Source organism: Vombatus ursinus, unplaced genomic scaffold, assembly GCF_900497805.2.
Source record: "Vombatus ursinus unplaced genomic scaffold, bare-nosed wombat genome assembly UNPS02015411.1, whole genome shotgun sequence".
Lineage (NCBI taxonomy): Eukaryota > Metazoa > Chordata > Mammalia > Diprotodontia > Vombatidae > Vombatus > Vombatus ursinus.
The window spans coordinates 73,796-96,625 of record NW_020955189.1 but is presented as its reverse complement, the minus strand read 5'-3'; the positions used below and the strand labels follow the sequence as shown (position 1 = coordinate 96,625).

The 22,830-nt window shown below is 43.4% G+C and overlaps 1 protein-coding gene and 1 pseudogene across 2 annotated transcripts; one reads left to right on the top strand and one right to left on the bottom strand.

Moving 5' to 3' along the window:
* Positions 1 to 1,321: 1,321 nt before the first annotated feature.
* Positions 1,322 to 22,657, bottom strand: LOC114032265 (zinc finger protein 565-like). 2 transcript variants are annotated; one of them, XM_027847511.1, is made up of 5 exons: positions 22,569 to 22,657; positions 13,353 to 13,443; positions 9,029 to 9,155; positions 8,081 to 8,176; positions 1,322 to 2,703 (listed from the first exon to the last, which is right to left on the bottom strand). In XM_027847511.1, exons 2-5 carry the CDS (start codon positions 13,386 to 13,388, stop codon positions 1,679 to 1,681), a joined length of 1,284 nt encoding a protein of 427 aa, XP_027703312.1. In that variant the 5' UTR covers positions 13,389 to 13,443; positions 22,569 to 22,657; the 3' UTR covers positions 1,322 to 1,678. The 2 variants fall into 2 exon arrangements, with proteins under 2 accessions (XP_027703312.1, XP_027703311.1); XM_027847510.1 differs by lacking the exon at positions 22,569 to 22,657 and adding an exon at positions 16,357 to 16,387.
* Positions 17,646 to 18,091, top strand: LOC114032267 (annotated as a pseudogene).
* Positions 22,658 to 22,830: the final 173 nt, after the last annotated feature.

Below are 22,830 nucleotides of genomic sequence, written 5' to 3'. Positions count from 1 at the left end.
TATTTGAAATCAATTTCTAAAACTCCATTTTGTAACCGGAAGAAAATCCATCTACAAGTTGCTACAGGCAGTCATTTTTCAGTTCTAAGGAACGTAGGAACAAGTTTCCCCCAAGCCTCAGAAAACACGCTATTCTGAAATTTCTAAAAAATAATTGCTTTTGGGCAAAACAAGATAATTTTTAAGCATTTTGACCCCATCCCGGAGTATCCACGAATGCATAAACGTTCAGGGCCTATACTGTCTCTATTGAGGCAGTAATGGACATCTTTCCTAGGGGCCCAAAGGGTGGCCTCAAATTGACACAAGATTTGTGAAGCCAGCTCGAAATTTCTCAAAAAAGGTTTTTTTCTTCCCAGAGACACTGACTGTAATCCTGATGGAGATGTGTGTGTGCGTGTGTGTGTGTTGTGGTGTGTGTGTGATGTGTGTGTGTGTGTGTGTGTGTAGTTGGAGAGAGGGGCTGGACCTTTGTATCTATGGTTTTCACAAAGCAGATGTGCTTACTCACAAAATCCCTGAGTTCTACTTCTCAGGTTATTGATATTGTCCTTCTATGAAAGTTTTCAATCTTAGGTTAAAAATATAAGTAGAGGATGCCAGATTTTGAAAATATTTTGATATTTACCTAAAATTCACCATTTCAGTCCTGATTTTCAAATAGGAAAACTTGGACTTCATGTTTTGGAAAGTGGGGATGTTACATATTTTACTGATAGCTAGGTGGCAAAGTGGATAGAGCACAGGGTCTGGAGTCAGGAACACTAAGAACAAATCTGGCCTCAGATACTTACTAGCTGTGTGACCCCGGGCTAGTCACTTAACCCTTTTTGCCTCAGTTTCCTCATCTGTAAAATGAAGGAAATAGCAAACCAGTCCTGTATCTTTGCTAAGAAATTCCCAAATAGAATCGTGAAAAGTCAGATACAACTGAAAATAACTGAACAACACATCTTTTACTACCCAAGTCTATTCTTAATCATGTGGTAACATCCCTATCTGCTGAAACTGTAATATTCTGCTTGTAAAGGTGAGCATTTGATGGAGAAAAGGTATATTTTAATAACTAGTGGCACAATGGATAAGTAAACACATCAGTCTATCTAGTCTTCTATACCACCGGTGTGGACTTTCTTCTTCCTTTACACCAAACTCATCCCTTAAACGTGGATCGTCAAACATTTTAGCATTTGGGTCACTTTGTGCATGAAGAATAGAAACAATAATTTTCAGTCACTCTAATGTTATATAATTGCATATTATTTAGTTTATTGCAAATACTGGTGAACAGTGGTCAATAAATAGTTTTATAGTCTTCCTTTAAAAAAAAAAGAAAAACTCATTGTGGGAAACTTGGAGTTTTCTTTTTCTATTATGTCCTTTTTTTAGTTTGATTCTAAATCTTTCAGCAAAGTGAATGATCACACATGCATTACTTCAAAAGACTTGGCATTCATCAAGTTTCTTTCCAGTGTGATTCCTTTGGTGCTGAGTAAGTTCTTTACTCTTGAGGAAAGCCTTCCCTCAAACATTACATTCTTTAGGTCCAGTGAGAATTCTCAGATGTCAAATAAGTCCTATCATCTGGCAGAAGGCATTCCCACATTCACTATGTTTATAATGTTTCTCTCCAGTATCTGATTCAAGTAAGTGCTGAATTCTGGGGGCTTTCCTATATTCATTTGATTCCAAAAGGTTTTTCTCGAGTATGAATTTTCTGATGTCCAGTAAGTCCTGACCGTCGATAGAAGGCTTTTCCACATTCATTACATTCATAGGGCTTCTCACCAGTATGAATTCTCCGATGTCGAGTAAGCTGTGTGCTCCGGCGGAAGGCCTTCCCACACTCCTTACATTCATATGGTCTGTCATCAATGTGAATTCTGTAATGGGAAATAAGGTATGAGTTGCAGTTGAAGGATTTCCCACACTTGGTACATTCATAAGGTCTCTCTCCAGTGTGAATCCTCTGGTGTTGAGTAAGTGCTGTGCTCTGGTGGAAGGCCTTCCCACATACCTTACATACGTGAGGTTTCTCTCCAGTATGAATCCTCCGATGTCGAGTAAGAGTTGGGCTCTGGTGGAAGGCCTTTCCACATTCACTACACACGTAAGTTTTCTCTCCAGTATGAATTTTCTGATGTTGATTAAGTCCTGTCCTTTGATGGAAGGCCTTCCCACATTCTGTACATTCATAAGGTTTCTCTCCAGTATGAACTCTCTGATGCAGAGTGAGTGCTGTGCTCTGGTGAAAGGCTTTCCCACATTCCTTACATATGTAAGGTTTCTCTCTGGTATGAGTTTTCTTATGCTGATTAAGTCCTGCCCTCTGATGGAAGGCCTTCCCACATTCCATACATTTATAAGGTTTCTCTCCAGTATGAATCTTCCAATGTTGAGTAAGAGCTGGGCGATGGCGGAAGGCTTTCCCACATTCCTTACATACATAAGGCTTCTCTCCAGTATGAATTTTCTGATGCTCAGGAAGTTGGGGGCTGTGGTAGAAGGACTTTACACATTCATTACATTCATAAGATTTCTCCTCAGTGTTCTGCTGCCTTCTCAGCCAGGCATCACACTCCAAGGCTTCTCCCAATTTGAAGACACAAGCACTATCCCCTGAAAATTTTTCCTGGGATGATACTTCCAAAGAAATGTCCAGCTCTGGAGTGGTCAGCTTGGTTTCAAGTCTAGTCTCAAAATCTGAAAGAAATTTTTAAAAGTGTAAATATTTCTGGTTCTGCTGTTATATCTATGATACTATCTTCTGCCTCCATCAAGAAAAATGACTGCCAAATACTAAAATGTAGAATAGTTAATATGACCCTATGTTTGCAGTGATTACAAAAAGCTTTCATGCTGGTCCTCAAAAAAACCTTGTCAGCTCCTCATTTTCCAAATGAAGAAAGTGTCACTCATCAAGTCAAACCAACAAGCATTTCTTAAGTATCTCCAATGCGTCAGGCACTGCGCAAAGAGCTGGGGACATAAGGTAATCACTGAGAGAAGGCACCAGCACTAAGGTGGAAATTAAGGAAAGGCTCACTGTAGAAGGCAAGATTTCAGCTGGGACCTGAACAAGCCAGGAGACAAAAGACAAGAAGGGTGAGAATTCCAGACGTGAAAGAAAACCAGTGAAAGGGCCCAGAGTCAGAAGAAGGGGTATTGTAGGGAAAACAGCCAGGGGGCCAGTGGCACTGGATCACAGAGAACTTAGAGGCGAATAAGGTGTAAGAAGACTAGAAAGGTAGGCAGCGGCAAGAGCTTGAAAAGACAAATGGAGGAGTTTATATTGGATCCCAGAGTTACAGGGAGCCACTAGACTTTGATGAAAAGGGGATGACATGATCAGCTGTGCTTTAGGAAGATCAGTTTGACACCTGAGTGGAGGATGGCCTGGAGTGGGGAGACATGTGAGGCAGGGAGACCACCAGAGGGTTACTGAAACAGAAATTCATTTCTTTGAAAAAACACAAATCATCACTTAGTACCTGAAAAGTTGTTGCTATTCTCTAATAATCAGAGAAATGTTCGAATCTTTCAATTTCTTTGGTTTCCTCAACTGTTAAATGGGAATGATAATAATAGTACCTACTTTGCAGGGTGTTGTGAGGACAAATAACGTCTGTAAAGCGCTTAGCACATGGCTGTTAGTGCTTGGCCTAGAGGAGGCACTATATAAATGTTTATTCCCTTCTTTCCCATTAAAAAACAACTCTGAGTCCTCTACCACCCATCAAATTGCCAAATGGGTTTTTCTCCCCAAAGACAGAAAACCAACTATTGGTGGAGCTTTGGACAAATATGTATGCTATTCTACGGCTGGGGGAGCAGTAAACAAGCTCCAGTCTTTGTAAAGTAACAGCAACATTTAGTCATCCATGCAAGAGAGGGTGTGCCCTTTCTCAAAGTGACCACACGAGCAAGCCTAAATCATAAGTGCAGCCTATGTCCCCACTCTTCTAGACATATCTCTGGTACATTTAAGGTTTAAACTGCTCCCAGTTCTAGACAGAACTGAGTGCTGAAAACTCTCCAGAGAGTGTATTGATACAGCTTAGTTCGAACTGACCTTCTTCATCCTAATTCGTTTTCACCTACTTGTCCAAGCTCTCTCACCCCATTGGCCCACCAGCGATGGTGGTGGTGGTGGTGGATGGTGACAGCTGCCACAGTAGACCCTCTGTCTGAAAACCCCCAGCTGATCTGTGCCTTTAACTGCAAAGCATATCCCACTGTAACTCATCGAGGGCTGCTCCACGGAGCTGGGACAGTGGGGGCAAGGGAGGTCACAGGCCACTTGGTCCCCAGCTGCCTCTGCCCATGCTCTCCAGGGCTGCTGTTTGCCTCTGAGTATTCATGAACCACTACAACCCCTCCTGGCATCCCTGAGTGCTAAACTCAAACTCTGCCCCACATTTGCAATGATGCCATGGATACTATGGAAAAGAAAACACTTCCATAATGATAGTCATGGTGGCTCTTTTTATAACAGCAATGAGCTGGAAAAAACCCATGTGTCCAATGGAGTGCTTAGGGTTCAACACATAATGACACAGGACACATTTGCTGGGTGCTTCCAATTTTCATTTAAGAATAAAGAAAATAAGGAAGGCTTAGAATCATTTGATCCAAGAATCAAGGGAAGGGACCTGTGAAGGGATAGAGAAAAGACAGCAGAATCAGAAAATTCCCTTGGACTACAGCTCCATAAAACCCAATTCCATCAGTAACATAACCTTAAAAAATGCACAGAAAAAAAGATCAGATAGGAATATGGAAGCCAACAGGCAGTTTGGGTTGTCATTTTGGTAAAGTCAGTAGACACATTAAAAAGACAATGCTCCACTGTGGAGGGGAGACGAGTTTACTTTCCCTATTCAACACGTAGGAGTCAGTATTGAGGACAAGACAGACGCCTGACTGGACACGTTAAGACAGTTCTGCAAAACAAACAAAAAATAAAAAAGGACAGATGACACCTGTGTCAGATAAAAACATTGTGTCGCTTATCTCAGGGGTCGGTGATTTGGTCAGTGAAGATTATAACCTGCTGATAATCTGCAGTCTTAGCAAGATGCCAGAGACACTGAAAAGTTAAGCAGCCAACCTCAGGGGCTGCAGGTGTCCACGGTGAGACATAAGGAATCAATAAAAATGTAAATGGCAATTCCCAGCACACAATGGACAAATGGTTAAAGAATGTGAACAGTTTTCTTCCTCTTAAGACCACAAGTTACAAAAGGGTGGCTGATTTGCAATGGTGGTGGGATTTTCTATACTTCGAGTTCCCTGAATGGATGATACAACAGGCCTAGACAAGAAAAGAAGACTAGGACACAATCCTATGATGCCACTAAGTCTGAAAAATGTGAGGACTACAGAAACCTGGAAAGTTTCACAAAAGAGGCCCAGGGACCCCCATGGAAACAGAAGAACCAATGACATACCAACTTCGACTAATAGTGGGAAACTGGAATGGGAATTAAAGCCAAAGACAAAATCCTGCTGGAGACTTGCACTGAAATCAATGTATAAATATGCTGAAAAGGAAGTTTAAGAAACCAACCTGATGTTTAATATTCAAGGTCCCAATAACTATAAATTCAAATGGAGACAAAATCAACCAGTACAATCTCCCTTTCGGTCCTCCCGGCAGGTGACTCTCAGTGGAGTTGGCCAGACAGGCCTTCTCTCTGTGCCTTGAAGCACAAGATACTCCCACGATGCCCCCAGGCCTGGAATATTCTCCATCCTCACGGAAGTCCTCTCTTCCTCTAACTCAGAGCTATAATTACTTTTAACAGGAAGCCTTTCTTGATTCCCCTTGTACCCTCCCTCCCTACTTAGAGAATGCTAGAAAATCAACTAAAAATTAATTGAAACAAGTAGCAACTTTAGCAAAGTTGCAGGATATAAAATAAACTCACATAAATCATTAGCATTTCTATATATTATCACAAAAATGCAGCAGGAAGAGATAGAGAAATTCCATTTAAAATGACTACACAGAGTACAAAATACTTGGGAGTCTACCTGCCAAGATAAACCCAGGATCGTATGAACACAATCACAGAACACCTTTCACACAAATAAAGACAGATCTAAACAATTAGAGAAACATTAATTGTTCATGGGGTAGGAGGAGCCAATATAATGAAAATGACAATACTACCTAAATTAATTTACTTATTCAGTGCCACAGTAATCAAACTACCAAAGAATTACTTTAAAGAGAGAGAAAAAGTAATAACAAAATTCATTTGGAAGAATAAAAGATCAAGAATATCATGGGAATCAATTTTAAAAAGTGAAAGAAGGTGGCCTAGCCATACCAGATCTCAAATTGTACCGCAAAGCAGTAATCATTAAAACAATCTGGTTCTGGCTAGGAATGAAGTAGTGGATTGGTGGAATGCACGAGATACACAATACACAGTATTGTATTGTAAATGACCACAGTAATCTAGTGTTTGATAAACACAAAGATCTGAGCTTTGGGGGCAAGAACTCACTATTCAATAAAAATTGCTGGGAAAACTGGAAAGCAGTTTGGCAGAAACTAAATAGAGACCAACATCTTACATTGTATACCAAGATAAGATCAAACTGGGGATATGATCTGGACATAAAGGGTAATAACATTACTAAGGGAGCATGGAGAAAATTACCTATCAGATCTATGGATAAAGGAAAGTTTTATGACCAAGCGTGAGATAAAGAGGATCACAAGAGATAAAATGGCTAATGGTGACTACATGAAATTTAAAAGTTTATGCAGAAAAGGGGCAGGTAGGTGGTACAGGACTGAAATCATGAAGACTCCTCTTCCCAAGTTCAAATCTGGCCTCAGACATTTACTAGCTGTGTGACCCTGGCCAAGTCACTTAACCCTGTTTGCCTCAGTTTCTTCATCTGTAAAATGAGCTGGAGAAGGAAATGGTAAACCACTCCAGTATCTTTGTCAGTAAAACCCCAAATGGGGTCACAAAGAGTCAGACATGATTGAACAATAACTGAAGCACAAACAAAATCAATGAGAAGGAAAGCAGGAAACTGAGAAAAAAAATTTACATTAAATCTCTTTGATGAAGGCTTCATTTCTCAAAAATACAGTGGGCCAAATTTATAGGAACTATTCACCAATTGATAAATGGTTAAAGGACATGAAAAGGCTATTTTCAGATGAAGAAATCAAGACCATCAATCATATAAAAATGCTCCAAATCACTAATAATTAGAAAAGTGCAAATTAAAATAACTTTGAAGTACCACCTCACACTTATTATATTGGTTAACATGACAGAAAAGGAAAACAACAAATGTTGGAGGGAGTGTGGAAAAATAGGGACACTAATGCATAGCTGGTGGAATTGTGAACTGGTCCAACCATTCTGGAGAACAATTTGGAACTAGGCCCACAGAACTATAAAACTGTGCGCACCCTCTGACCCAGCAACACCACCTATATCTCAAAGAGATCAAAGCAAAAGGCAAAGGATCTGCATGTACCAAAATATTTATGGCACCTTTATTTGTGGTGGCAAAGAACTGAAAACTGAGGAGATGCCCATGAATTGGGGAATGGCTGAACAAATTAGGGCATACGGTTATGATGGAAAAGAAATGATGTGCAGGATGTTTCAGAAAAACCTGAGAAGACTTATATGAACTGATGCAGAGTGAAGCGAGCAGAACCAGGAGAACACTGTATACAGCAACAGCAATACTGTACGATGATCAACTGTGAGTGATTAGCTCTCCTCAGCAATACAACAATCCAAGACAATTCCGAAGGACTCACGATGAAAAATGCTAACCACATCCAGAGAGCAAAGTAGAGGACTCTGAGAGCAGACTGAAGCATAATACTGTTTTTGCAACATAGCCCATGTAAAATGATTATTATATTTCTTGCTTTCTAAATGGGTAGGGGAGTGAGTGGACAGAGGGAGAGAATCTGGAACTCAAAATTAAAAAAAAGAATGTTGAAAAAAATAAAAATAAAAGTGTTGCCCCCAGAATGACCAGCTGGGATGTCGTCTGTAAGGACCAACCTACCTGGCTTTCCCTCACTCACCTGGACAGCTGACTGCTGGGGCCTCTCCCTCAAGCACCCAAGGGCCTTCCACTTGCTCCAACTGGTAAATCACATCTGGTTTGGAAACTGCAAGTCCTGCTCATTGGAAATGCGAGAGACACCTTGAATATAATCACTGTCCCTTCTCTCTTTGGGGACAAGTAGCCATATTAGGAGAGGCAGCTAGATAGCCCAGTGGATAAAGCACTAGGCCTGGAGTTAGGTAGACCTGAGTTCAAATCTGGCCTCAGATATTTACTAGCTGTGTGACCTCGAGCAAGTCACTTAACCTGTTTGCCTAGGAGGCAGCTTGGTGGTTCAGGGGATAAAGCACTAGGCCTAGAGTGAGGAAGACTTGAGTTCAAATCTGGCCTCAGACACCAGACGTGTGACCCTGGGCAAGTCACTTACCTTGTATGCCCTAATCCACTAGAGAAGGAAATGGCAAACCACTCCAGTACCTTTGCCAAGAAAATCCCACGGACAGTATGGTCCATGGGGTCATGAAGAGTTAGATGTGACCGAATGACTGAATAACAAAGAGACATAGTGGGAAGATCCAAAGGGCAGGACAACCGACCCTAAAGGACACAGAACTGTGGGGAAACGGATCATGGGGTCAGTCTGGGCTGGTAAGAAGATGGGAACGTTTCACGTCTGCAGGCAGCTGCCCTGGGACTTTGGGAGAGAATCTCTGAGCTGAGTAAGCAGAACAGAGGAAGCACACTCTCAGGGACACCAGAAACTGCCCATTTCCAGCCACAGAAATGACCGACTTTTACTGGGGGACAGGCTGGAGTGCCCTGTCTCTTGGCCATGCAGGATTAGGAGGCTCTGGTCTCTACATGACAGATAACTGCTAGACACTCAGGACAGCCCCAACACGACTAAAGAAGGAAGCACGGTCTGCCATGGGGCAGATACTGGGGCCCGGGGAGCCATCCTTACCCAGCCAGACCAGGTTCCTGTAGTTCTCCAGCATCACGTCCCTGTACAGCTCCTTCTGGGAAGGGCGCAGGTTCCCCCACTCCTCCAGGGTGAAGTCCACAGCCACGTCCTTGAAGGTCACCAATGCCTGAAGCAGCAAATACAAGTGTGGGTACAGCTTAAGAACTACTTGACATCAGACTATAAGCTCCTCAAGGGTAGGGACTGTTTTCGACTCTGTATCCCCAGCGCTTAGCACAGTGCTTGGCACACAGTAGGCATTTAATAAATTGACTGATTGACTGAAATTGCACAGGGAGGAAAGATAAAGGGAATGGAGATCACCAGATTCAGGCCTCAGTTCCATTCCAAATACTTAGTGAACACCTACTGTAAGCCTAAGTTTAGACTAGACTCTGAAGTATGTCACCAGAGGAAGAGCAGTTCATACGGGCACTGCAGTCTTTGCCCTCAAAGAGCTCACATTATAACCAGGGAGCCAACATGTAAAGAAACAGGGACAGCCAAGGTACAACCTGGGAAGGGAAGGCAGGGTGTCTGGGGGGTCTGGAAAGGCGTTCACAGAAGACAGATGTTGAGCTGGCTCTTGAAGGAAGCCAGGGACTCTAAGGAACAGAAGGGAGGGAACAGAGCACTCCAAATGTGGGGGACAGCCTGTGCAAAGGCTCAGAGATAGGAAGTGGAGGAGTGACTGAGAACTGTAAACCAGGCGGTGGAAGGTGTGGAGGTGAGCAAGGTGCAAGAAGGCGCCAGGGGTGAAGAGCTTTCAGTGCCCAGTGAAGGACTTCAGATTTGATTCGAAGGTAATAGGGAGCCCTGGAAACTATTGAGGAGCAGGGTAACGTGGTCACCATGGTGGCAGAGTGGAGGACAGACTGCAGTGGGGAGAGACTGGAGAAGGGGAAACCATTCAGGAAGCCAGCGCTGTGGCCCAGGAGAGAGCCGACGAGGGCCTGCACTGGGGTGCTGGCTCGGGGAATAGAGAAAAGGAGGGATAAACGAGAGATGATGTGGAGATATAAAAGATGAGTCTTGGCAATGGAATGGATATGTGGAATGGGTATGAGGAAGAAGCTGAGGATGTCACCTAGGTTCTGAGTCCAGGTAACAGAGAAGATGGTGGGCCCCTCAACAGTAACAGGGAAGTTTGGAACAGGGGAATGTTTTGGGGAAAAGATAATGAGTTCTGTTTTGGACATGCTGGATTTGAGATATCTACAGGACACATAGGCTGAAATCACCCATGTGATGGCAATGTGGGGGCTCAGGAAACTGGGGCTACACAAATAAATCTGAGACTCATCAGTGCAGAAATAACTGAATTCATGGAGCTGATGAGATCACCAATGAAATGCTATAGAAAAGTAAGAAAAAGGGGCTCAAGACAGAGCCCTGTGGGACCACCCAAAGTTGTAGGGGCAACATGGATGAAAACCCAGCAAAGAAGACTGAGAAGGAATAGTCAGGAAAGAGATGAACCTGGATAGAGTAGTGTCACAAAATAGCAAGGGTGGAGAGAATATTCAGGAGGAAAAAGTGATTAACAGCATCAAAGCTACAGAGAGGTGTAGGAGGAGGAGAATGAAGAAAAGGCCATTCAATCTATCAATTAAAAGGTCATCGGTAAGTTTGGAGTAACATTTCAGTTGAATGATGAGGTCAGAAGCCAGACTGTAGAGGGTTCAGAACAGGGTAAGAGGAGAGAGTGTGCAGGCACCGAGTGTAGACAGCTTTTTAAAGGAGTTTAGCTGAGAAAGGGCAGAAAGCTAGAGGGTAATAGCTGGCGGGGATAGCATCAAGAAATCAACTGATTCAGGTTCTCCAGGGCTACACGCACTCACTGGTCACCAGACAAAGATTTCAAATTTATGGAAGAACAAGGGAAGACATGTGAACTGGTGCAGTGAGAGAAGCAGAACCAGGAAATCAATATATGACCACAGCAATACAAATAACTAAATAATGACTGCAACAATACAAACTGAAAGAACAATAAACAACTAAAACTGAATGCTCTGAAATCATAATGATCACATTTAGCCCCAAAGAATGGATGGACGGAAGACAAAGTGTTTATAATACACCTACCATGTGCCAAGGGCTAGGGATACAAAGAAAAAAGGCACAGCAGTCCCTGTTCTCAAGGAGCACGGGCCCCAAAGCAGGAGATAACCCAGAAGAGAGGTCAGCCACAGGTCGAATGGCCAGGCCCCAGAGGCCAAAGGGCTCCACGTGGGGCAGAGAGCAAGGCCTAGGGACCTGGCGGGTGGACTGGCAGCATGGGCAGAGGGCAAGGGCTTATGGTCCGGTCATCCATCTGACCAGGACTGCATATGCGGAGTGTCAGTTCATCCCAATGGGAGGAGCAACAGCTCGTCCTACCTGGATGCCCTTGGGTGTCTGGTCAGCCTGGGGCAGTCAGAGGGCGAAGGCAAGGTAGAAGGAGGATTCTGGGGGGCCCCAGACTCAGAGCTGGGATGAAAACCCATCTCCAGATCATCCTTTCACCATCATGAAGCTGCCTCTGATTTTAGCCAAGGATCACACTTAGACTGTCACTTTTCCAATGAGTGTGAATCATACACTTAACTCTCACACCTCCAAATCATTCATTTAATATTGTGAATAATTAGAAACATGGAGCATAACACTCAGCACGTTCTAAATATTAATTACAAGCTACAGCCTATTGTAAAAAAAAGAAACTGGGACACCTCCATGGGCAAAGAAACCAACCTTTATTAAGAGAAAAAAGGTGGGGCCTACAGTCTGCCCAGGGTGGTCTGAGACCCCAAGAGACAGAATTCACAGTATTTATAGGGCTCTTGATGCATGAATGGTGCAACAAAGTCCTCTGGAAGCAGATTCATGCAAGATTGCACTTTGCAGGTCACTCTGTCCTGACTTCATGACGTCCTCACTCTGTACTCTCCATGGTGTCTCTCTCAGCCCTTTACAAGCCTTTCTCACTCTATCATTTATAAAGATGACTATATAGGTGTGATCACTGTGGTCACATACTTAAGATACACACTCTCTAATGATTTAGTCGCACTTCTAAGGGTAACTAACACAGAAATTGCCCTGGGACAACATCACAGTTTGGTCACACACAGGTTTTCCACCCCGGACTATGTTCTTAATTACAAATCACACAGTTATTTCTTCTAATGATTAGCGCTGATAAAAGACTGAAAAGCAACGGAGAGCAAAGCATCCCAGGCTCTGGTTACTGACCTTCTCCCTTTCACCACAGAGCAGTCACCCCCCATTAATGATTAAATACTGTTTCTTTAACACGACAGACACCATCATTTGCATTTCTGTTCCAAGTGCACAAGGTCAGACTAAGTCCAGTGAGCTCTCAATAGCCATTTCTACATGGTGGTTTCACTGTAACCACAACCCACACATTCTACAGAAACCAGGAGTACATCAATAGTATGTACACTTGTACCTGCACAAAAATTAGAAATTTATCACTAGCACACATGTGAGTATGTGTACATATTCATGTTTATATATATATATACACACACACATATGTTTTATACATTTGATATGTATGTATATGTGTACACATGTACACAAATAAAATCTTCCTCTAAATGTTTAGAGCATTAATGCCATATATACTCCCTTCTGAAGTAACAATCAAACACCATGGAACAGCACACGATCTACAAATGTGCCATGGCTACTCCTGAATTCTTCTGGTCTTACAGTGGGAGGGGAAGGGAATGGGGGCAGAGAGGAGCCAGTAGCTTCTTCTCCCTTTGGAGTCCTGGCTCCAGCACTTACTATCAGGACACTCCTAGACAAGGAACGTCTCCCCTCTGATACTCTGTTTCTTCATCTATAAAATAAGGATATTATTTTTGAACACCCACAAGCTTCTGTGAATCATATTTTAAATCTTCAAGTGGGATGTAAGTATTTTCTATCATTATTAAGAATTTGTGACATCCCTCTCAGCAGCCAGTTCAGTCCAGGGCATAGGGTGGGACTGAATCCCTTGACAAAGGATGGAGAGGGGAAGGCAGGGACAGCAGGCAAAGAGGAAACACCCGGAGGAAAGGGCTGGAGGTGCTGCCTAGGCTGCTTACAACCTGTGTGACCCTGGATGGGTCCCTGCCCCTTCCTGGGCCTCAGTCTCCTCCTCTGTAAAAAGAGGGGACTGCACACAAGATCTCTAAGGCACCAGCTCAGCCTAGTTCCCGATGGGCTCCATTTCTTGAGTAAGAGGATATGGGAAGGGAACATATTTCCAACTGGAGAGCTAAGGTATTTATTTCAGAAAAAAACAAAAACTACTCCCGCTTACCTGGTGAGCCACGGGAGGGAGAAGGACAAGGGCCATGGCTTTGCTCAATGCTTTCACGTCGGGGGAAATTGAGACTCCTCAGCCGTCAGCCCTGGGGAGCAAAAAGCAGACATCAGAGGAATTGGCCCTGCTGTGTTTAGACCCACAGCCCGGAAATCCTAACGTTCTTCCTGGTTAGAGAGAGATTAGAGAGAGCTCATGGACTAGTCCAACCACTCCACTCCATTCCATCCAACCAACACAAATGAAGCACCTACTAAGTGCAAGGCACTGTCCTACTGTCCACTGAGGAATACAGGAACAGAAACAGAGCAGTGCCTGTCCTCCCAGAGCTTACATTCCACTGGGGGAACAGAACATGTACAGACAGGAAAAAGGAGATACTCAGAAAATGGAGAAAGTGCTAAGAAGTGGAGGGGGAAGCACGGATTTCACGGCAGATCTGGCTGCAGAGATGAGGTCTGAAGGATGGCAAGGATCGCCAGGGACAGAGGTGGGCAATGAAAGCCTTCCAGGCGTGGGGGCTGTGGGGACACGAGGGAAGAGCACGGAGGGAGGACACGGAATGTCAAGGGCAGAAAACACCTTCCTGCTCCAGTCTGGCTGGGAGATCGAGCAGGTAAGGAGAGTCACGGGAAAGGAATCTGGAAAGAAGACTGGAGTCTGATTGTGGGGGCCATGGATGTGGGAAGGCTAGGGCCTTCTCTCTGGTAATTAGTTTCAATTTATCCCACATGTAGCTGTTTGTACATAGCTTCTGCCTGTTCTTTCTTCCACTAGATTGCAAGCTCCTTAACGGCAGGACCTGTCTTTTTACCCTCCTTTGCATTCCCAGTGCTTAGCACAGTCTATGACACACAGTTAGTGCTTAATAAATGCTTATTCACTGACTGGCACTGGTTTATTCACACCTCCCCCCCAACAACCCTCTCCCCAGCCCCGGAGGCTGGCCACTCATCGGGCTTGTTACAGTGGAGGTTCATGTCATGTGTCAGGAGGATTAGCGGGCCATGAAGGTCCTTTTAAACTCTCCCACTCTGTGATTCTGTGATTCTATGTTGGGAGACAGAACGCAAGGGCTTGGCCAGTGATGGGATATGGGCTGAGGAATAGGGAAGCATCAGCGAGAGCTCTGAGGTCCCAGCTGAAAGGATGGTAATATATCGGACAGAAAAAGGAAGTGTGTAAAAGGAGGGACTTGGGACGAGAGGGGTAGGCTAATGAATTCAGTTTTGGATATCAAGGTGGAAAAATGCATAAATGGCCTATGGGAGAGGAAAGGCAGAATTGAAACTTAACAGGACCTAAGAGTTTGAAGTGGTCACAGCAGAAATATAGAGAAGCTTGGAAGGGGAAGGAGCATAAGGGGAAGGGGAAACAGGAAGGGGAAGAGAAGAAGCAAGAACAGGAAAAAGGCTAGGAAAGGAAGACAGTGGGAGGAAGACAGAGGAAGATGGAAAATAAGGTGTAGAAAAGAGAAGGAAAACAGAAAAGGAGAGAAAAAGAACTTTGTCATACTTTAATGCAGGCCCACTATGTGCCAGGCCCACTGCTAATGCCTCCCCAGGACGCTCCATCATGCCTTCTGTCTCCAGGAAGTGCATCACTGGGACTCTCATTGTCCTGCTCAGACTGACTCTGCCTGGTCTTCCCTTCTCCACAGCCCCCTCTGCTCCTCTGACTGGACCCTCTGACTGAGGCTAGAGCCAGGGGCTCCAGGGGCTCCAGGGGCTCCAGGGCCTCTACTTAAGGAGTGGGCTCCACTGCTGTGGGCCTTTCCCTGTGCCAGGTGCATTCTTCTTCCTCCCCCTCCCTCCCTCCCAATCCCCACCCCCTTCTTCTTTTTTCTGTCAAATTGTAAATGGAAAGGGAGGAGAGGAAAGGAAAATGCATTTAATTAACTGAGAGGCAAAAAAGTGGGGAGGGAGAATTACATAACCAGATAAAAACAGGAGGGGGGGAAAGGAACTAATAAACAAAATCCCAAAGGAAAACGGGTAACAAATTAGAAGAAGGGATCAGGGGGTGAGAGGACAAGAGCCAGTGGGAACAGGCCCAACTTTTAATAAAGATTAAAGCAAAGTAACCAGAGGAACACCATGCTGTTTTTACAGCAGAAGAGGGGGAAAAATCGTCATTAGAAAAACCCTCAATATTAGAGACAGAAGGAGGAAAATATAAACCTAACTCTTATCATTTTGAACGTGAATGGATTAAATAATCCAATAAAACCAAAAAGCATCCAGATTTGATGAGAAAACAAAACTCTACAATCTGTTGCTTAAAAGAAACACATTTAAAAAACAAAGATGTATAGAAAATGAAAATGAGGGGATGGACAAAAATTCACTATGCATCAAATGAATCTAAAAAAGCAGTAATTGCAATCATGCCAACTAACAAAGCAAATTCAAACATTCAAAAAATAAAAAAGTATCAACAAAGAAATGATATTATAAGGAAAGGAACCACAGACAACAAATCAATATAAATAACAAACTTGCATGCTTGAAATCACTTAGCATCCAGATTCATAAAGGAAACATTACATAAACTTCAAGGAGACACAGACAGTAACAACAGTAACGGGAGACTTCAAAATCCCTAGTGTTGGATAAGTCCAACAGATGGACAAAAGGGAAAATGTGACATTGAACAAACTGCTGGAAAAACCAGAGTTAAAAGATGTATGGTGTCTTCTAACTGATACAGCAAAGGCATATATATATATATATGTCTTGGCACCACATGGAAATTTTGCAAAAACTGACAATGTACTAGGGCATAGAAATATTGCAAAAGATATGGTAAAAAGGTAGTAAAAGTTATCACATTCTTTACAGACCATTAACAGAATAAAAATAGAAATTGGTTGACAGATCATAAACAAAAGATACAGACCCAAAGGAAGACTTAACAACAGAATTTTAAATGAGTAGGTCAAAGAACAAATCATAGAAACAATAACTATGTAAAAGAAAATGATAATGATGAAACAACATACCAAAATTTCTGAAATGTAGCTAAAGCAGTCCTCAGGGGGAAAATCATATCCTTACAAACATACATTAACAAAATAGAAAAAAAAAAGGATTAATTAACTGAATATCCATTTTTTAAAATTGGAAAACCAATAAGTAAACAAATTGAAAATAAGTACAAAAGAGGAAATAATAAAAATTAGAGGGGAAACAGATACATTGCAAACAAAATTCCCATAAAAATTATAAATAAAACTAAAATTTGAAAAGAATAATAAAATGACAAACTCTTAGCTCATCTGATTTTTAAATAAGGAAATAAAAAATCAAATCAAGAAAACAGCAAATGAACAAGGTGAAATCACAGCAACATCAGAAGATATAAACAGAATAATCTTATACACATCTTATGCTAACAAAATTGAGGACCCAAAAGAGGAATACTTTCAAAAATATAAACGATCCAAACTATCAAAAGTCCAGATAGTTATCTTAAACAACCCAATCTTAGAAGAGGAAATAGATGTAGCTGTAAAGGAACCAACAAAGAAAAAAACTGCTGGTCCTGATGGATTCACAGGAAAATTCTATCAAATTTTCAAAGAGCAGTTAGTGCCCATACTTCCCAAATTACTCTAAAAACTTCAGGAAGAAAGCATCCTGCCAGAATCCTTTTTATGAGACAAATATAGTCCTAATATTTAAACCAAGAAAAAATAAAACATAGAAAGATAACTAAAGGTCAATATCATTAATGAATACTGACTCAAAAATTTTAAATAAAATCCTATCAAATCGACTATACAGAGATTTATCCAAGAAATCATTATTATTATCAAATGAAATTTATGTTAGGGATGCAAGGATAGTTCAAAATTAGGAAAACAATCAACATGATTAATCATACTAAAAACCAAAATATCCAAAACCACATGATCATCTCAATAGATGGGAAAAAAGCCTGTGACAAAGTACAACACTCTTGTATGCTAAAAAAAAAGAATCCTACAAAATACTAGGCATAGAGGGACCTTTTAAAAATATATATCACAGGGGCAGCTAGGTGGCGCAGTGGATAGAGTACCGGCCCTGAAGTCAGGAGGACCTGAGTTCAAATCTGGCCTCAGACCAAGTACTTGACACTAGCTGTGTGACCCTGGACAAGTCACTTAATCCCAACTGCCTAAAAAAAAAATACATATATATATATATCAATCATCAAAGGTATCTATTTAAAACCAAAAGTAGGTCTCTTCAGTTCACACCACCCCACCTGTCTGGGCAGTGAATCCCCGTCTGCTGCCCAGCTGAATGACCTTGTACAGACATGTCCAGAGTCCCAGGTCCCAAGTATGGGTTCTTCTTGGCTGTCACGGGCTCCTTGGCCACCATGGTCTTCAGTACTCCTGGTGTGGCTCACGGCACAGCACAAAGTGGCCCTGGTACATGGCCATGCTCACTCAGCCTGAGATGATCACGACGATCGTGACTATCATTGTGGCCGGTATCATCGCCATCTGTGGTCTGGTGGTGGCTGTTCTCATTGCCAGTATTCCACTGGTGGGAATCACGATGTTCACGAGCTTCCTTCGGCTGGGGGCAGGCCTCAGTGTGCGCCTGAGGGGGCTGGTAGCCGGCTTTGCTATTGGCACCGGAGGCGAGGCTGGTGTTCTGGGGACAGCAGGGAGCAGGGGGATGAACCTAATCCCGATCGTCTATGACGTGTCAGACCTGTAAGACGTGGCTGTGGCCCTCCTTCTTTCTACAGAGTAGACCCTCTTCCTCTCCCTTCTTCTCAGATCCGCCTCCCAACTCTTCTCCCTGCAACTACAGCATTAGATGTAAAGGCCCGTCTTAAATTGCCCCATCTCTCTCCATTTACTCCAAAATGATTAGCCTGACACTTGGTACAGTTGTCCAGTTGCCAGTAAATGTGCAATGTCTTAGGGACTCTTCAATCTGCACCAGACTGGATGGCCCTGCACTAGGCCTGGTTGGCACTGAGGTCTCCTGGGGCCAGGCAGCCATGCAAAATCTGGAAATTCAAGACTGTGGTCATGTCAGTATTGATAAGAATTGTAGGGGGCAGCTAGGTAGCTTAGTGGATAGAGCATCAGCCCTGGAGTCAGGAGGACCTGAGTTCAAATCCAGCCTCAGACCAGACACTTGACACTTACTAGCTGTGTGACCCTGAGCAAGTCACTTAACCCCAACTGCCTTGCCAAAAAAAAAAAAAGAATTGTATGATTTGGGAAGATGGAGAACATGTTTCCAGTGGTGCTGTGGCACTGGACCACAGCTGACAGTGATGTTTCCAAAGAAAATTCTGATTCTGATTAGAAAAAACAAATAACAGCATCATATGCAACGGGGATACACTAGAACTTTCCCCAACAAACACGAGAGTGAAGTGAGGAGGCCCGCTCTCCCCATTATTATTTGATACAGTTCTGGAAATGCTAGCAATAGCAAAAGACAAGAGAAAGAAATTAAAGACATAAAGATAAGTAAAGAGGTAATAAAACTTCTCTGCTGATGATACGATGAAAAATCCTAGGTAAACAGCAAAGATACTAACTGAGACAATAATTTCAGCAGAGTGGCATGCTACAAAACAAATCCACAAAAACTCACAGCATTTATAATTAATAATAACAAACCAAAAGAAACAGTAACAGAAAGGGAAATCCTATTCTGAATAATTACAAAAAGCATAAAATATCTGGGGATCAACCTCTCAAAGCAAAAGACTTGATACATTTAGCTACAAAGTATTCCTTAAAGAAACAAAACGATAGGGGCAGCTAGATGGCACCGTGGATAGAGCACCGGCCCTGGATTCAGGAAGACCTGAGTTCAAATCTGGCCTCAGACACTTGACACTTACTAGCTGTGTGACCCTGGGCAAGTCACTTCACCCCACTGCCTCACCAAAAAAAAAAAAAGAAGAAGAAGAAGAAGAAGAAAATAAGAAACAAAGGATAAAATAGCTGGAGGAATATTCTGTGCTCATGACTAGGCTATGCCAATATAATAAAAATGACACTATCAAAATTAATGTATACTTTTAATGTTATACTAGTCAAATTATTAAGGGGACATTATATAGAACATGATAAAATAATAACAAAATTCATTTGGAAAAAAAAATAGATTCTAGAATACCAAGGGAAATCTAGAATACCAAGGGAAATGATGAAAAGAAGTAGGAATGAACAGGAATGTCACTTTCAGACCTCAAACTATATTATAAAGCAGCAGTAATCAAACCATCTAGTGGTGGCTAAAGAACAGAGACATTGATCATTGGAACAGATTTGACAAGAGGCACTCAAAAACAACAGAACCCAGTGTTTGATAAAGTGGAAAACATAAATTACCTAGGGAAAAACTCCCTGTTCGATAAAAACTGCTGGGAAAACTGAAAGGTGATCTGGCAGAAAATGGGCTCAGACAAAAACCTTGTATCACATTCCACAACACGTTCTAGATGGACACATGGCCTTAACATCAAAAAAATGAGAAGAGCAGATCATGTATCTCTCACAGCTATGGGTACGACATGTACTCTTAACAAAACAAGAGAAAGAAGCAATTTGGAAAAGTTAAAATAAATAACTTTGATTATGTAAAACTGAAAAGCTTCTGCACAGACAAGATTAATGCACCTAGGATAAAAAAAAGTGTTGAATGGGGAAAAAATCTTTAAATTTCTCAAATAAGGGTTTGGTGTCTAAGACATATAAACAATTAACATATATATACATATATGTATATATGTATTTTATATACACATATATATGTATGTGTGTTTGTGTGTGTGTGTGTGTATATATGTAAAACCAATAGTCATTCCCCAAAGGACATGAATAAAGAGTTTTCAAAAAAAGAACTACAAAATATTCACAACCACGTGAAAAATGCTCCAAATCACTAATAATAAGAGAAATGTCAATCAAAACAACCCTGAGATTACACTTACACTCTGCAAATTGGCAAAAAAATGATGAAAAAAATAGCAATAGTTAATGTTGGAAGGGTTGTGGAATGATAAGCACACTAATACGCTGCTAGTGGAGTTATGAAATGGTATAGCCCAGGAGTGGGGAACCTGCGGCTTTAAGGCCACATGTGGCCTTCTAAGGCCTTAAGTGCAGACTTTTGACTGAATGCAAATTTTACAGAACAAATTTGTTGTGTAAAATTTGGATTCAGTCAAAAGGCCATACTTGGTCTTTTTTTTTTTTTTTTGGTTAGGCAATGGGGTTAAGTGACTTGCCCAGGGTCACACAGCTAGTGTTATGTGTCTGAGGCCGGATTTGAACTCAGGTCCTCCTGAATCCAAGGCTGGTGCACTATCCACTGCGCCACCTAGCTGCCCCTCACATGTGGTCTTAAGGCTACAGGTTTCCCCACCCCTGGTATAACCATTTTGGAAAGCAATTTGGAATTATGTAAATAAGGGGACTAAAATGCCCATGGCCTTTGAACCAGAGACTCACTGCTGGGTTTATACATCAAAGAAGCCAAGAAAAAAGTCCCCATATACTCCAATATATTTACGGCAATACTTTTTGAAAGCTAAAAACTGGAAAAAAAGTGATGTTCCACAATTGTGGAATGGCTGAACAAATTGTGGTAGACAAATGTAACAGAATACTACTGCACTATAAGAAATAATGTGTATGATGAATACAGAGAAGCCTGGAAAGATCTCTATGAACTGGTGCAGAGGGAAGTCAGCAGAACCAAGGAAACTATATACAAAGTATATAGTAATGACAACACTGTAAATGGAAAGGATAACAATCCAGAGACACCCAGAAGTCGATGTAACAAAATTATAAAGCTCAAGCAGGACTGAGAATGAAGAAGAGAAGACAGCCCCAGTCCACCCCTGGCAGAAGGTGGGAGGTCCACAGAGGTCACACACCACACACTTTCATACTTTTTTTACTGGATCAATCAGTTATGATGTGGGTTTTTCTCTGAAAAAAAATCTTGTTTGTCACATGGGATGGCTCTCTGGGAGGGTGAGGAGTTCGTGAGATACTATGGTGACACAAGAAACAGAAAATATCATTTAAAAACTTCAAAATAAAAGTAAGCTTCTTGAGGGCAGGGCTTCTATGTGGAGTGCCAGACAACCGGTCCAGTTAAAGACCAATTTAAGGAGGCCCAGCCCAAAGATGCCTTCTGTACTGAACTCAGCTCCCTAGGACTTTGCCTTCTCCCCCTTTCCAACTCCACTTTATGTTTTGAAGGCTTCATTAGACCATAAGCTCCTTGAGGGCAGAACTTCTGTGTAGAGTACCAGCTTCAGCTCAGCACCTGGCATATAGATTTATGATAGCCTTACAAATACTTGTGCCTGACTGACACTGCCAGCGCTCCATTTCACAAGCTTCAATGGCTCCCTATGGCCCTTTCACAAGAGGGCCCCAGCTTCTCCTGACATCTAAACCGGCCTACTTGCTGTGCCCACACAGGGCATTCTCTCTCCCATCACAAGGCCTTTGCCCGTGCGCTCCCCCACACCAGGCACGCCTTCCCTCCCCACCTCTGCCTCTTAGAATCCTCACCTCCCTCCAAAGCTCTGCCCCCGAGGCCCTTCCTGATTCCCCCTCTCCCATCAGGGAGTCGAGGTGTCTTCAAACTTCCCTAGTAGAGCGTAAGCTCCTCCAGGGGCAGGGGCTGGCTCGCCTTCGGTCTTCGTCTCCCCCTGACTCCCCACCCCAGCCTGGTGGAATTAGGGTTTGTCCATTGACAGAGCCTCAGTTCTCTGCTGACAGCCCAAAGAACTGCACGTGGCCCCAACCACGAGGGCAACAGGGCAGAGGATGGCCTGGGCCGCCCTGGAGGGAGGAGCCAGAGAGGATGAGAGGAGGAAAGGTACAAGAGAGGGAGAAGCGGGGGAGGGGTGACGCGTTTGATTGGCTCTCAGTTCTAGCCCCACCCCCTCGGGGGCCAATAAGCACATCAACTCGGGAAGAGGGCGTGGCGATCGGCCGGCCCCTTGGCACCTAAGAACCGCATGCGCAGAAGCCACCTGGCTTGGTTCCCAAGATGGGTATGAACAGAAGCAGTCCGCCCCCAGGCTCCCAGAAATGTGCTGCGCGTGCGCAGAAGCAGCCGGGCTAGGACCTAGCGAGAGGGAAGCTGGCCGAGGAACATGGCGCCCGAGGCCCCGCTCCCTCCCCGCAGCCCCACCGACCGCCCGCTCCCCCGGCGCTACCTTTCTCAGCGGCGGGGTCTCCGCTGCCGGGCCTCGGAGGCGGCGTGGAACGGAGGCCTGAGCGGATCCCAGACGGACGCTAAGGGCGCCAGGACTAAAGAACCAAGCGAAAGGAAGTCCCGCGTGGGCCGCGCTCCCTCCCGCCGCCTGGGCCGCAAGGGCTTCTGGGAAAGCCAGTGCGGAGGCCCGAGGCGGCTTGTGCGCATGCTCCGGGGAGGTTGGGAGCCCCAGAGGTGTCTGTGGGACCATCCGTTCCCATCCA

What these genes read in the sequence shown, in the direction of transcription:
- LOC114032265 (XM_027847511.1), bottom strand. Translation starts at nt 13,388, where the DNA reads ATGGCCCTTGTCCTTCTCCCTCCCGTGGCTCACCAG. An exon ending in TCCCTCCCGTGGCTCACCAG is followed by an intron (nt 9,156 to 13,352) that starts GTAAGCGGGAGT and finishes TTGCTGCTTCAG; the next exon opens with GCATTGGTGACCTTCAAGGA. An exon ending in CAGGAACCTGGTCTGGCTGG is followed by an intron (nt 8,177 to 9,028) that starts GTAAGGATGGCT and finishes TCCAATGAGCAG; the next exon opens with GACTTGCAGTTTCCAAACCA.